The sequence below is a fragment of the Eptatretus burgeri genome, chromosome 3, assembly GCF_056783735.1.
Source record: "Eptatretus burgeri isolate ZD-2024b chromosome 3, Ebu_testis_v1, whole genome shotgun sequence".
Lineage (NCBI taxonomy): Eukaryota > Metazoa > Chordata > Myxini > Myxiniformes > Myxinidae > Eptatretus > Eptatretus burgeri.
In genome coordinates this window covers 102,450,615-102,467,031 of record NC_140963.1, presented here as the reverse complement: position 1 = coordinate 102,467,031, position 16,417 = coordinate 102,450,615, and the positions used below count along the sequence as shown (strand labels likewise).

Here is a 16,417-nt window from a genome sequence, read left to right as displayed (position 1 = left end):
ACAGACCGCGCGTAGACTCAACGGCTTGAGGCTTATCAAGTCAAACCTCACACTGTTCACGTACACCCGCGAGAAGATAACGCCAGTCGGGATGGCAGACGTGTCTGTGCGGTATCAAGGCCAGGTCGCCACGCTTCGGGTGTACGTCGTACAGGGGAGGGGGCCGTCTCTCCTCGGCCGAGATTGGATGACCCGCATCAGGCTAGACTGGGCCGCAATTCACCTTGTGCAACCCGTGCCGAGCCAGTGGGAGGATCAGTTGGAGGAGATTCTTCAAAGACATCAAGGGTTGTTTAGCGACGACCTTGGAAAACTCAAGGGCATGGAGGCAAAGCTCTTCTTGAAGGAGGGGGTGGTTCCTCGGTTTTGTAAACCGCGTCCGGTGCCGTATGCCCTGCGGGACAAGGTCAAGGGTGAACTGGATAGGCTGGAGGCCTGTGGAGTGATCGAACGGGTGTCGTGCTCAGATTGGGCCACCCCGGTTGTCACGGTGCTGAAACGGAATGGAGACGTCCAATTGTGCGGGGACTTCAAATCCACGGTTAACCCAGGGCTCAGCGTGGAGCAATATCCACTGCCGTCAATCGATGAAATATATGCACGATTGGTGGGGAGTCGATACTTCACGAAGCTAGACCTGCGTGATGCATATTTTCACCTGCCGATGGATCCCGGGAGTAGCGAGCTTTTAACAATCAACACGTGTCAAGGACCCTATCGATATACCCGACTCTGTTTTGGGATTGCTTCGGCCCCAGCTTTGTGGCAGAAAGCTATGGATCAGGTTTGCATTGGCCTGCCCGCTCAGACCTTCCTGGACGATGTGCTCATTGCGGGGAAAACGGCGGACGAGCATCTTGCGAACATTGCTCGAGTGCTGACAAACCTAGAAGCGTGCGGCCTGCGCTTAAACAGGGACAAGTGCGCGTTCTTCAAGCAGCGCTTGGAATACCTTGGGCACATCATCACGCCGGAGGAGCTGTTGAAAGGTCCTCGGAAGGTGGAGGCGATTCAGCGCATGCCACCGCCTCGCGACAAGACGCAGCTGCGCTCGTTCATTGGCATGGCCCAGTATTACCAAAGGTTCGTGCGCGGGCTCAGCTCACAACTTGCGCCGTTAACGCGGTTGCTCAAGAAGGACGAGCGCTGGGCTTGGGGGCCTGCACACCAGGCATCGTTCGACCGCGTCAAGCGGCTGCTCACAGAGGATACGGTCCTCGTGCACTACGAGCCTGCGCGTCCGCTCCTATTGGCATGCGACAGCTCTGCATATGGCATCGGGGCAGTGCTCTCCCACAGGATGGACGATGGTTCCGAGCGGCCTGTTTGTTTTGCATCCCGGACCCTGTCCACAGCAGAGCGCGGATATGCCCAGATTGAGCGTGAGGCTCTCAGCCTCGTCTGGGGTGTGCGGAGGTTTCATCAATATCTGCTGGGGCGGCATTTCACTTTACAGACGGATTACAAACCGCTTCAATTCATCCTGAGACCCGAACGCGGGGTGCCGGTGGTAGCAGCCGCGCTAATACAGTGGTGGTGTCTGCTTCTGGGTGCTTACGATTATGATATTCAGTTCCGAAGCACCGAGAAGCATGCTAACTGCGACGGGCTCTCACGCTTGCCGTGTGCGGAGGGTCCAGCTGCGTCTGAGTTGGGCGACCGGGTCGATGTGTTCGCGCTAGACCAGGTCCAAAGCGGGCCTGTCACGGCCAGGCAGGTCGCGGTGGAATCGGCTCGTGATCCGGTGCTTGCCCGTGTCGTCCAGGCGATTTCTACGGGGAATTGGAGCGATCTGCCTTCGACACCGGCATTTCAACCTTTCACGTCACGCGCAGCGGAGCTGTCGTTGGTCCAACGGTGCGTAATGTGGGGAATGAGGACCGTGATTCCACCGAGGTTCAGGCAGCGGTGTTTGGAAGAACTGCATGTCAGTCACCTTGGCATCGTGAAGACCAAGAGTCTTGCTCGTAGCCTGTTGTGGTGGCCGGGGTTGGACAAAGACATTGAGCAGTTGGTTAAGCGTTGCGCCACGTGCCAGACAGATGCTGATAACCCGCGTCGAGCTTCGGGTCTCTGGCCTGTGCCAGTCAGAGCCTGGCAGAGGGTCCATGTAGATTTTGCGGGACCGGTTAATGGCAAAATGTTTTTGATTGTGATTGATGCATTCTCTAAATGGCCGGAGGTTGTAGTAATGCAGCATACCTCAGCAAACATTACAGTAGAGAAGCTGCGGACGATCTTTGCTAATAAAGGGTTGCCGGAGATCCTGGTCTCTGATAATGGTCCGCAGTTCATCGCGGGTGTATTTGATGAGTTTATGCGCCAGAATGGTATTCGACATCTAAGGTCCGCACCGTATCATCCTGAGACGAATGGCCAAGCTGAGTCGTTTGTCAAGATGTTGAAGCGGGCTTTGCGCAGGGGGGGGTGTTGCACCTGTGCAGACGGTGGTCGATGTCTTTTTGCTCCATTACAGGAACGCAGTTCAGCCTGCCACGGGTGATTCGCCGGCCATTCGTCTCTATGGACGGGCTTTGCGGTCCAGGCTGGATTTGCTACAACCTGGAGGGTCGGGGAGTGGGGCAATGTCGCGTCCGACGCGGCTGCGCAGCTTCGAGGTGGGGCAGCAGGTAATGGTGCGCGATTATTTCCACGGTTCCAAATGGGTGCCGGCGGTGGTCTCTGTGGTGCTGGGGCCGGCGAATTGCATGGTGCGGACTGATGGTGGGGATGTGTGGAAGCGGCACGTGGACCAGATGCATGATCGCTGTTCAGAGTCACCCCCCCCACACCTCCCCGAGCCGAACGATGCGGGACCCCCACCGGTAGTGTCGCCGGCACCTGACGTTGTATCGCCGAGGCTGGCTGGGCCGGCGCCGAGGGGGGCTTCGCCTGATGCCGTCCTACCCGGGGATGTCGAGCAGGCTGGGCAGTCGGGGGTAGCTGGTGTTGCGGAAAGTGCGAGTCCGGCGAGGGTGTCACCTCGACCGGGCCGGGAGGCGTCTGAGCCTGGGCTGTCTGGTGGCGCTGCCCGTCCGAGGCGGGTCAGGGTGCGGCCGCGGTACTTGGAGGATTATGAGTGTTGATGGGTTTCCGATGGTCATGTTGTGATTATCCGTTCATTATGTGACGGGTCATTTTACGAGGGGAGGAGTGTGCTGTGTCACGTGATTGGGTTTTCGTATATCATGCCTCGCCCGCTAGGGGTGGGAAGAGTGTTCTTCTGGCCGTGCAATAAAGCGGAGTTGATGCTGGCTCGCGTGCTTCTTGCGTCCCACCGCACCTGGTACACTCTAATTAGCACTGTATCATGGTATGTCGTTTGACATGTACTTTTGAAAAGGAGATGAGTGAATTTTTATTATAACGAGCAGAGTACCCATCCTACGGGCGATGTTGTTCCAAGCATGCACCACGTTATTCTGACACGTACCTTTACTTGGGCAGTGTAGAGGTAACTGACAGCTCTATATCGGCAAAAATAAAATAACCCGGGTTGCGTGCTTTGCGTCCCCCCTTGTCCCCCCCCCCCAAGACCACCACAAGATAAGAACACCCTTATACAATAATTGGTGTCATGCTGATCCTCTGTAGCAAGTCTGGATGTAATCGGCCCAGAACATTAAGAGGAGCAGCGTGACAAGCAAACACACACACACACACACACACACACACACACACACACACACACACACACACACACACACACACACACACACACACACACACACACACACACACACACACACACACACACACACACACACACACACACACACACACACACACACACACAAACACCGGTCCGTGACTTATAGTGAGGATTACAAAGACAATGGACAAATCAAGTGTACGGGACCTGATCTCGGGTTCTTTACCACAACCTCAGGTCACACTCCCAACCCCTTCCCCCTGTCTGAAGGCCTGATGCAGAAAAGCAAAATAAAATGACCAGATTCCTAAACACTCCCTTTTTCCAGGTCATTGTGATACATGATAGAGTTCTTTCCAGCGCCCCCCCCCCAACCCTCTCCTTCACCTCTTTTCATTTGTTCGTGGTCAGTTTGTTTGTTCCTCTCTGTTTCATTCTCATTTTCTACTTCCTCTTCTTGGTGTGTCATTCAGCTTGTGTACGGTCCAAATGTGTGTTCACCCTATGCACCTTTCTCCCCCCACCTTGATTCTACTCTCATGTTAGTGTTTCCCCCTCTCCATTTTGTTTCATACTAGCTATTCCACAAGCCTCAATCATGTCTACAAAAAAGTAGGGGTGGGGGGGGGAGGAAAGAGGGGACTTGCCGAGAGAAAATATATAAATTGAGAAAACAAGAGGGAGGACTGTATGGAGAAAAAAAATAAGATAAAATAAAATGTAGGCGTGAGGAGAGGAGAGAAGGAGAGAAGCAAGGCAATAAGAAAGTGTAAGGAGGGAGCATGTATCATATGCATCACTTAAAAGGATGGATGGGGTCGGGGGGGGGGGTGGAGGTGAGTTAATGCCATCAGATTTGAATATGTAAAAAGATGGCACCAAACACCGAAAATGAGGATCAAATGAAAAATTGAAATCACCTTTGGCTTCGGACTACTTGTTACCCGTTTCACTTGTGCGATTTCATAATCAATGTTTCCATGTATACAGTTACATCTGTTGAGTCTGCATGAATAGAAATGTAATTAAACACTATTTGAGGTTACTCGGCATCCTGCACTTCGTGGCAAGTCATGACTATCTCACTCAGAAACACTTTCAATGTGACAAGAAACCACATACTCAACACTTGTTGACGATTATGGAGCCTTCCCTGAGAGGGAGGATTGTTTATGGATTTTCTATCTTGGTCATGACCTAAAGAACCCGAGATCAGGTCCCGTACACTTGATTTGTCCATTGTCTTTGTAATCCTCACTATAAGTCACGGACCGGTGTGTGTGTGTGTGTGTGTGTGTGTGTGTGTGTGTGTGTGTGTGTGTGTGTGTGTGTGTGTGTGTGTGTGTGTGTGTGTGTGTGTGTGTGTGTGTGTGTGTGTGTTTGCTTGTTACGCTGCTCCTCTTACTGTTCTGGGCCGATTACATCCAGACTTGCTACAGAGGATCAGCATGACACCAATTATTGTATAAGGGTGTTCTTATCTTGTGGTGGTCTTGGGGGGGGGGGGACAAGGGGGGACGCAAAGCACGCAACCTGGGTTATTTTATTTTTGCCGATATAGAGCTGTCAGTTACCTCTACACTGCCCAAGTAAAGGTACGTGTCAGAATAACGTGGTGCATGCTTGGAACAACATCGCCCGTAGGATGGGTACTCTGCTCGTTATAATAAAAATTCACTCATCTCCTTTTCAAAAGTACATGTCAAACGACATATAATAAAGCTCAAGTTGGAAAAAATAGAAAATTTTCACCAGGTAGAAGAAGTTGACAAGCACAGGTTTGCCACAGCTTAATTATACAAGCATGATTGCTTATACAGTGAAACCAACTGATTATGATTGGTAGTGGTTTGAAAGAAACAATATCCATGCCCCAAACAGTGATCCAAGACTCTGATATAGGACAGGTACATGAGGATACAATGGACAAATCAACAGCACAAGACGTGTGAACTAGGGATCCCAGCATCATGAGTTAAGAAGTCAGATAGGACTGCAAAAAACGCCAAAATAATGTTCCATCAGTGGGCAAAAGAGCTCTGACATTCACATGTAAACCATTCATGACAATCAGCAAGCACACTTACTGTCTTAATAGCCTGAGGAATTTTCTTCCACAAGTACCTCGCATTGCTTCTGCAAGAAACATGGGCACAAGTTTTAACACATACCACAATGAAATTGCACCCACAGCAAACTGACTGCAAATGTATTACCCCACAAGGAAAAAAAACAAAATTAAATGCCCTCTCCCTTACAACTGGCAATGGCATTTTACCGACATTTTGCAAAGTTGCAGCATCAGAAATATCAACACAATCATGAGCACTGAGACTGCAGCAAAATATATGGAGGTGGGAGGGAGGGGGAGAACTTAAGTTTTATCTCTTACTAAAAGGAGGTGTGTGTGTGTGTGTGTGTGTGTGTGTGTGTGTGTGTGTGTGTGTGTGTGTGTGTGTGTGTGTGTGTGTGTGTGTGTGTGTGTGTGTGTGTGTGTGTGTGTGTGTGTGTGTGTCCGCACCACAAAGACAAGGAAGTTCATGTTCAAAGAGAGGTTTACACAGATGCATAAGTACTTTTGATCTTTAACTGTACTTATCTTTCTGATGCAGAAAAGCAAAGCAATTCCAATACTAATAATAATTGTATTTATCAGCAAATGCTCTCACGTGGTGACCGTATTTTCAGGCAAATAATCTGCGGGCTAAATGTTAAATTAGTTCAAAAAATTCCAACTGCGGGATATACGGTATTTCACCATACGGCAGGTGACATAACTACAGGCAAGTTGAATGATCAATGATACCAAAAAAGGAAGTTTTTTTTTTTTTAAATTTGCAAGTTTAATTGGAATATCTTTAAATTGCAGGGGATTTTTTTTCCGCATATTCTACCTCCACGTATATATCCAATTCCAAAGCGATTTAAAGTACCGGTAAATCCTCTTCCAGAAAGTCGACAAAGTCCTCGTCTTCTGTGTCGCTGTGAAACAGTTGAAGCGGCTTGGAGTGGAAAAGTGTGGTTCTGTCGCAATCCGTATCATCATCATCATTCTCATCTTCCTCTTCTCCAGAAATCAGACCACTTTTTCATTAACTTTCAGTTTGAATTTGGCCATGAAACTTTGACGTTTTTCTCTTACTTGTGCTGACACAGACATTGTATAGTACGATCTTGTAATGGTATGGACGATTTTATGGAATGATATAAAATTCAACAGCCTGCAAGGCATTTTAACATTTCTCATGGTGAGCAGCGTTGTTTCTGGTCGCATCGGTCCCGGAAACCACACTGGTTTTTAAACAAATCAGCGCAGTAAACTTTAATTACTACAACAACCCGTTCTCAAGATATTCATTTTCATGTCAATTGGTTATTTACCACAGTTGTATTTGAAAAGAGCCGTTTGTTGGCCCTTGACAACAAAGCAATGTCGCCTGCTGCAAATATGGAGATTGGGTATCTCCCGGTCATGTGGAGAGGAAAGCTGGGTTGCAGGGTATACTTGTGTGTGAGTTATACGTGAATGAAATTTTCCTTGAGAACTTTCTTTCTCCAGGTGGGGGTATACCAGGAGGAGGGTTATTTGAGTGAAAATATGGCACATCTGTCAATGAAGACTTTCATGGAGCCATAATTTAAATACATTACATACCAATTTACAAAACAATCATATTTTAGACAAAGAAACTAATTTAAATATTATTTCTACTGTACAACGATCGCTAAATACTGTGGAACCCTGACATTCACGTTTCTCCTATATCCACCGCTGGTGGATATCAATTCAGCCTGGGAATTATTCCACAGAAACTTGCTCTCTCTCTTGCACAGTTTCATCCAATCTCATCTTCAATAATCTTATCCATCCTCCCGCTCTTGATTCTCTGAATCCGGTGGTGATGCGATTGTTTTAAAACAACTTGCATTCTCCTCCTAGAAGGCAAATCCAACCGAAGGCAACTTCAGATCATCCCACAAAGGCCACAAGTGTGCATCTACTCTCAGGAGATCCAGAAAACATCACGTGTCCAATCTCAAGAACGGGCTTTCAAACTTGTCTCCCTCCTCCAAAACCTGGTGGTGCCTTGTCAAGTCCGTCTCTGGCATATCGTCCTCTTCCATCCCTTTCCTCACTTCAAATGGCAACACAGCCGGCTCCGTTCGTGAGAAGACCAAATGCCTCAATTCTGTGTTTGCTTGCAAAACGTGTGCACCTAACCCTCCCTCCCTGTACGCACCCACCCTTCCTAGTCATACCCAACTGCTCCTGAATTCTGTGTCTTTTGCACCTGAAAATGACAAAGTTTCTGGCAACCTTCGACTCTGACTCTGCAACTGGACCAGATGGCATCAGCTCATGTGTCCTAAAACCATGCTCTGCTGCTCTTGCGCTTCCTCCCTGTCATTTACCATAAGTCATCTTTCTTCTGCTTTGAAATCAGCAAACATCACAGAATTACATTTAAAAGGTGCAAAAACAGATCACCTCAACTACAGACTCATCAGATTATTTCTAATCAGCAAGGTAATGGAATCAATCATCACAGTTAACATAAATCATTCCTTTTCTCCAACAGCCTCATCTCAGATCATCAATTCAGATTCAGACCTGGTCAATCCACTTGGACATGCTGCTTCTACTCTCCCAACAATGGTGGAGACCCTCAATATCAGACATGAGATTAGGGCTGTCTCTATGCACACATCTCAAGCTTTTGATACAGTCTGGCATCCTGCCTTGCTCTCCAAACTGTCTGCCTATGGAATCTAGGGCCAACTCCACTCTTATATTACTGACTTCCTCCACTCTCGTAGTCAACGTGTGGGTCTCAACAGACCCCCTTTCATCTCCTCTCCCTCTCAAGGCTGGAGAATCACAAGCAGTGTTCTCGGCCCCATATTATTTCTCGTCTTCATAAATGATCTCTCCGAATCTCTGGAAAATCCTCTATCTATTTGCTGATGACTCCTCTCTCTGCCATGACATCTCCCATTCCTCTGACAGACAGGCAGCATTCTTTTCCCTCGACTCAGACCTTGACAAAAATCACAAACTGGTCAAGCACTTGGAACATGTCTTTCAATCCTGAGAAATGTTACACACTCACTCTCTCACTCTCTCTCTCTCTCTCTCTGAAAGACCTGCACTGCAAATCCTCCCATCTACTTTCTCAACAACCCTCTCAAAAAGGTTCAGTCACTAAAACTCTTGGGTCTCACTCGCAGCCACGATTTCTCTTGGGCAACCCCCATTTTAATGTTGGCCTCCAAAACCAGACGCTGACTGCGCATCCTCCATGCAGTGCCATTTGACGTGAACGAAGGGAAGCACACACAAGAAATGGACTTGACATGGTGCCACAGATTTTAGAGGAGGGAGACCAGTTTGAAAGCTCATTCTTGAGACTGGACAAATGTTGTTTTCTGGCTCTCCAGATAGCAGACACACACTTGTTGCGGGCTTTGTGGAATGATCCGAGGTTGCCTTCGGTCGGATTTGCCTTCCAGGAGGAGAATGCAAGTTGCTTTAAAGCAACTGCCTCACCACAGCATTTAGAGCACCAAGAGAGTGAGGATGCGCAAGATGACTGAAGATGAGATGTGATGAATTTGTGCATAAGGGAAGAATTCCCAGGCTGAATTAATATCAGCGGCGGTGGATACAGGAGACCAGTCCTGAAGTGGAAAAAACAAACAAACAAAAAAAATCAATCCCCCTTCCCCCTTTTCCCATTGAAACAATGTCCCGCCATTTACGGATTTGACATTTGCAGCATTTTCTCGAAACCCCACGAATGTCGTGGTCTTACAGTGCAGTACAAGCAAAAAAAAAAAATCTAACGAAATTCGATGTGACCAAATCATTCTCAAGGCCCGGTCACACCTTGACGTTTTAGCCAACGTATGCCGATTTTTGAATTTTTTTTCTAAAACGCTGGCACACGTTGAATACGCTATGGGTAAGTTTTGATAACATTGAGAGCACGCTGAAAAACACTGCCATACGTCGTTGTACGTTGGTTTTAAACTTTGTACTTTTTGGTTGTCCTCAAATTTTTTCATGCTTGAAATTTCACGACGTATGCCGGCGTATGACTCACACATTCCGCTACGCTGGCCACAAGTTGTATGCACGGTCTGCGATCGTTGACAGACGTCAACACATGCTACTTGTAAGTTAATCATAAGTTGAGACATGCCGAGGTAATGTTTAGTGTACCCGAAACTTATTTCTAACCTATGATTAACGTGTTGTTGGCACGTTACGCGATCGTTGCCACACATCGACAGACGTTACTTTTAAGTTACTCATAGGCTGAAAGACGTCGGTATAATGGATCGTCCTTGCGTCAGCGTCCACGGCCACGGCCAGGACACTTATTTGCAGCATTCTTCAAACTTTTCTTCGGCATGACGAGGATGTTCACACTTCGATGTCTAGCTTGGCTATGATTCCAATTGTCCATTGGCAGCGTCTATTTAAAATAGTCGAGTTTGAGCGTTTTAACACGTTCAGAAGAAACGATTAAAATTTCCAAACCCCAGAGTCAAAAAACAAAGGCGAGTGACAGCAATTTAAATCGTTCATTGCAAACAATGAAAATAACTGAGTGGTACCGTTTAAAAGTCGTTGAGTGTAAAAAAAAATCCAATTGTTGAGCGCAAGCGTCTACTTTCAATATTGGAGATGCAGCCATTTAAATCGTTGAATTTATCATTTAAATCGTTAAATCGTTAAACGCAAGGACGATCCATCATAACCCACACCCTCCCCCTCACACTCACCTACTACTGCCAACATGAACAAACTACTACTAATAATAATACTGATACTGTTACTGCTGACATGGACATCGACTCAAAAAGGACTCGAAAACACTGTTGGGTTCCCCTTTTATGAGCAGCATTTTTATATACCAATTCCCAAAACCGCTGGGAACACGTCTTTATATGGCAGTTGTAAGCTAGAAACACATTCATTTTTTTTTTTTGTCGACCGGAAGACGTCATTGGAATACGTCTACATACGTCGATGTGTGTTGGGACTACGTAAAGAATTGGTTCAAAGCACGTCAAACATAAGTTAGAAATAAGTTTCGCGTAAAAAAGACATTACCGCGACGTGTTTCAATTCATGAGTAGCTTATAAGTAGCGTTTGTGGACGTGTGTAAGCGTCCACATATCGTGTGTAAAACTTATCCTCATCGCATGCGGAACGTGTGTCATATGCCGAGTACGTCGTAAAATTTTGAACATGTTTAAAATTTCTTGACGTACTCTACTTACTACGAAGTATGATAGCGTACTTTAGCGTTGTACTCACGTATACCAAACTTACTCATACCGTATTTGACGTGCCCCAACGTTTTAGACACATTTTTCTTAGGTCGGCATACGCTGGCAAGATCGCCAAGGTGTGACCACGATGTTGACACTTCCATTTCTACGGCAGTTATGATTCGAATCGTTGTACGTCAGCCTTTTAATAGGCTACGTCACGACATCGTCGGTGATGCGTGCAACGCGCTATGCCTAAGTTAGACTATCGTTGGGCATCGGTTGTGTAGGCCGACAACAGGTTCAGCATTCGTTGGTATAAGTTATCTATAACACAACGAAACGTTCTGTGTCCGTTACCAATGCGTGATACATAAGACCAAGTCGCTATGAATACGTCCGAATCTTTAATAAAAAACATCAAAAGTTCAACGTAAGCCAGCGTTTTACATACATTTTAATACGTTGCCATCGCTGGCTAAAACGTCAAGGTGTGACCGGGCCTTCAATAAAAAAATACGTTTTAGTATAAAAGTACTTTGACAGTTATATCGTTTCTCTATTTTGAGCAAAATGTTCTTTAAAAAAATATTTGTACTTTTCCAAACTATTATTTTTTTTTCCAATATTTTTCACATGTTCATCGACTTCTCTGTAAAACACAGGAACGTACTTTAAATATCATGTAACATGCCCTTCCATTTTCTTTTTCTCTTCAGCGATATCAATGACGTTCTTGTTTGATCAAAGGAATTCTTGCTCCCCCTTTGTCTGTAGCTCACTGAAGTACTGTTCTGCTCTTCCCTCCAGGCTGGAGCACACGTGTTACTCTAATCTGTGAAATCTGAAGCTCTTTAGCTACAACTCAAGGCATCTCCTGTGATGAGGCCAAAGCACAAGGCCTGTTTAAATATTGTGGACAGGTTGGTGGGCTCTGTATTTTTATTTTTAACCAAATCTCCTCTGGTCTCGCTCCCTCTGTTCTCTCAGCTCTCTGACCCTTCGCAGCTGCTGCAAAAGCAAGCATCCTTCCGTCAACACTATCCTCATTCATTTCTCAAAGTCCAGGCTTTCCACATCCCTTCACCCTATCCTACAGTCTCCGAAAATGCCTGTCGGAGGCAGTTCGATCACATTCTTCTCTCCAAGACTTCAAAAGCAAGCGGTGCACCACCGTCTCATGTCACTTGCCAACCCTGCTCAACCCATCCTGCTTAATTAAGGGTTATTGGGTTCCTCCCATCCTTGATCTTTCTCTCTTTCCATTCATTAATCAGTTGCTTATTGGGTTCAACAGTTTGGTCCTACTATCAGTATGTCACTTTTTTCTTCTCTACAACATTGCTCTTCCATGAGCCTCGATGGGTATGTCGTATTACTCGGTGTAAAAACAAAAAGAATGAAGCAATATTCTGCATTGTTCTCATTCTTTCTTTCTTTTTACTACAAAATCTTGACTTTTCTCTTTTTCTTTTATAGAAACCTCTGCCACAAATTTCTTTTTGCACTTTTGGCTTTCCAATGGTGACATGGATTTAGGTCGCTTCAGCATTAAACAGCTACTTGAATGCACATACACTGTTGGTATGAGGATATGTGAGTGTTTTCATTCATCCAAGTTCACTGCTGTCATTTCCTTTTCTGTGATTTATTGCAACTAGTACGTACCCGTAAATAAATAAATAAATAAATAAATAAATAAATAAATAAATAAATAAAATAATAATAATAATAAATAAATAAACCACACAGGCCGTTTCTTCACTCTCACGTGCCCGTACGTGCGTGACCCAGAAGTTCGATATTATTCGCAATTACGATTATTCGCAATTTCTTTTTAATACCCAATTATTCAATTAGCGCAAATGGATTTTACCTTCTCGCAATGTCGTGGCAAGGAAAAACAAAAAGAGAAGAGAAGAGAGAGAAAAAATTTACTTCCGGGTTCGGAGCATACCAGCACTCTGATGTTCCCGAAATTTTTACACCGTCGAAAATGAAAACGATCATAACTTGGGCCATTGTGTTTTTCTATAAATGCGCATAAGAAATCGAGAAATTATTACAATACACGAAGTCATCACTCTCCGGAAGCCCGTACGTTGTAACCCGTAATGGGGAACGTGGCTGTGCTTCCCTTCCCATCGGCCACGCCCACGCAACAACGTGTCTTGCCATTGGTTTGGTAAATAAATGGCCATAACTTGGGAAGCACTTGTCCAATTAATATCAAACCTTGAAAATGCACATCTTCAGGTCCCCAGCAATATACCTGGCAAGTTTCAATTAGATCGGACCAGAAGTTGTCGAGAAACAGCGGTCACACACACACACACACACACACACACACACACACACACACACACACACACACACACACACACACACACACACACACACACACACACACACACACACACACACACACACACACTGCTGGAATTATAGATAGATGATTTATTCTTATAAAAGAACAATCCAATATCGAATTAGGCCAAAAACAATTATGAAACGCTCCTTTTAAAATTGGAACAAATACAAACGTGAAAAGGCAGCGAGAGCATGGCGTGAACGTCAGAAATGAGTGAACTTTAACCGACTCCATCGACATTTTCTCTCGCAGTGATATTGTCTCAGCTGATGTGCACTCACTGGTATGTCAAATAGTGGAAAATGAACAACGGAAACCAAAAACTCGAGAGAAACTGATATCAGGAAAATGTGAATTAAATTAAATATCACGAATCACTGCAAAAAGGTGGAAAAAAAAAAGTTTGACTTTCGACCTGACATTAAGGTTGCTATCAGAGTGGACAATCTTAGCAAACGTTTTTCTGAATGGGGAGTTCACCCAACACAAGGCCAAAATGTCACTCAAAGGTGGGGGATACAAAAAATACATTGTGAGAAGTGGAATCACTGTGGAAGGAGATACCTATTCATATCTCTCTCAAACTGGGAACGGTTGTACGTTACTGGGACACAGGACGCAGGTCGGTAATTCGAGTTTGGCAGTGGGTGGGGGAAAAAAAACAACTGGAGGAATACCGTACTATGTTGACCTTAGAAACACAGATAGTGTGGGGATGTACAGAGGCTGCCAAACGTGTAATGGGCTTGAAAGTATGTAAAGGAGTGACAAGTAGTGAAAGGCCCTTGAGCATCTTCCATCATAGTACCCGTAGAAGATATACAAAGAGGTTCCAGAGATGATGCCAGATCATATGGCCTACCGGGTTGACAGCTCATTAATGAATTCTGTCAAGGGACAGAAGACGATTCGAAGCACCCACCCACATGTGACGACAGTATTCCATGACTGAACGTAGGGTGCTCTTGTACAGGTGGAGCAGTGGAATGGCACAGAGCATGGGCTCAACTGTTTGTTGAAGTTTTTCTCTCCTGGATTTTTATTTTTTTGGAGGATCTTTCCATTGAAGTGTGGTGATACAATTGCACAGGAAGCCACAGCAATTCGAGAGAGATTTCTTTCACTCACTTTCACCTCCTCACTCTCTAAATGTGTGCCTCAGCAGCCATCTGTGTTTTATATGTTCCTGCAAATGTTGGAATAGCTGTTTGTACATAAAACTTACCGATGATGGAACTTCGTATTTGTTGTGTTTTATTTTGTGAAATAAATATTGCACAAAATATTTAAATGGGAAAAGGCTGGTCTGGACTAGCAATGCGATAAATGTCAGAAACAGAAGCACCTTAATTTGTGATGCGCGTATTTAAACCAATAACAGACATTCACACAAAAACGAGACATGAACAATCACGAAGAATATCGTGTACTGAACTCCATTCCATTAAGTTATACTAAAGAATGGTGAAAGGAATGAAAACCAAAGATATATATACATATATATATATATATATATTATATACATATAACACACACACACACACACACACACACACACACACACACACACACACACACACACACACACACACACACACACACACACACACACACACACACACACACACACACACCATTTTCCCTGCTAAAGCAGGGGTTAGCCTTCCAGGCCCAATGACAACCTTCTCCACTTTACCCTATTTTCTACATCTCCCCTTGTTAATCCCCTTGCCCACATTTCTTCTTCCACCACCTTCAGCCAAGTTTTTCTCAGTCTTCCCCGTCCTCCACACATGACCCAACCATCTCAACCTGTTTCTCTTCACAACATCTATCACAGACTCTATTTCCCATCATCATATTTTTTTCTCCCCCTCTCCCCCTCTCCCCCTCTCCCCCTCTCCCCCTCTCCCCCTCTCCCTCTCTCCCTCTCTCTCTCTCTCTCTCTCTCTCTTTTACTCTGCACATTCACTGAACCATTTGCATTTCCACCCTTTGTTGCTGCTCTATGTTCATAGTATATATATATATATATATATATATATATATATATATATATATTATACATTAATTAATGTATAATTAATGATTATACATTCTGAATGGGGAGTTCTACTCCTAATTAATGATTATACATTAAGCCACTGAATTAATACACCAGGGGGTTGACTCAGCCTGTCATCCTTCCGAGGTCGGCGAAATGAGTACCAGTATACTGGGCCGGTGTATACCCCGGTTAAAATAGATGTACCATATCCCTGTGTCGTAAGAGGCGACCAGGGTTGCGTCAGGAAGGGCATCCGGCATAAAACATGTGCCAAATCACGATGCAGATCATACGGATGATCCGCTGTGGCGACCCCGAACGGGAGCAGCCAAAAGAAAAAGAAGAAGAAGAAGAAGATATAGATTATACATATTACATATTCTGAGCAGGGTGAAGAAAACCCACTGCACTCCATACTTACACATCGTTGTTCAACAGGTAGAGGGCAAGCAGTTGTCCGTACACCTGTGCGGTAGCAATACCACCCGGTGCCTACATGAAAATGAGAAAAACAAGAGAAAAATGTGTGCCTCAGAAAAATTAGACGCAACGTGGACTTGGCCACGAGTTAAATGGCCATGTGGAATGAATTAAAGGAACTATAACCGAAACAAGCATAAAACAGTTGGGACATAATGATTCACGACAGTCTCAGCAACCTGAGAAACTTGGATTTATTACGTTATGGTAAGCTTAACACGAGGAAACGCCAAAAGGTGTGCGATTTGCACAGCACCGGTCGGCATAACGCCTGAGGCCTAGTCTCAGCGAGAGTCAAGAAAACGATGAAAATTTGTTGGGATGCAACGTAAATATGCCAGAAAACTGCAAAGCCAAGGCGAGTTGACTCACTTCCAGCTCCTGACTCTCACACTGCTCTAATAGCTTGGTGAAATTCGGTGAGTTCGCTTCAGCCATGACAGCTAAGAGCATGATGCGCCCGCCCTCACCGCCGCCACTTCCGCATCCGTTTCAACATCTCGCGATATCACGAAAAAAAATCACATTTCCGTTTCCGATTTTGCGATTTTCCGATGCGATTTTGCGAATCGAACATTTCGTGGA

At 45.4% G+C, this 16,417-nt stretch overlaps 1 protein-coding gene across 3 annotated transcripts in view; it reads right to left on the bottom strand.

Annotated features, from left to right (window-relative positions):
• The window catches only part of COPS8 (COP9 signalosome subunit 8), a 29,020-nt gene extending 12,673 nt beyond the window's left edge, over positions 1-16,347 (bottom strand). For 2 of the 3 annotated variants that reach the window (XM_085874734.1, XM_085874735.1), the window contains exons 1-3: positions 16,205-16,347; positions 15,774-15,844; positions 5,740-5,788 (exon numbers count right to left, since the gene is read on the bottom strand). In XM_085874734.1, the coding sequence (XP_085730860.1) occupies positions 5,740-5,788; positions 15,774-15,844; positions 16,205-16,285 (201 nt within the window). In that variant the 5' untranslated portion in view covers positions 16,286-16,347. The remainder of the gene's footprint in view (positions 1-5,739; positions 5,789-15,773; positions 15,845-16,204) is intronic. The other variant, XM_085874737.1, reaches the window with a different exon arrangement.
• Between the last annotated feature and the right edge of the window lie 70 nt (positions 16,348-16,417).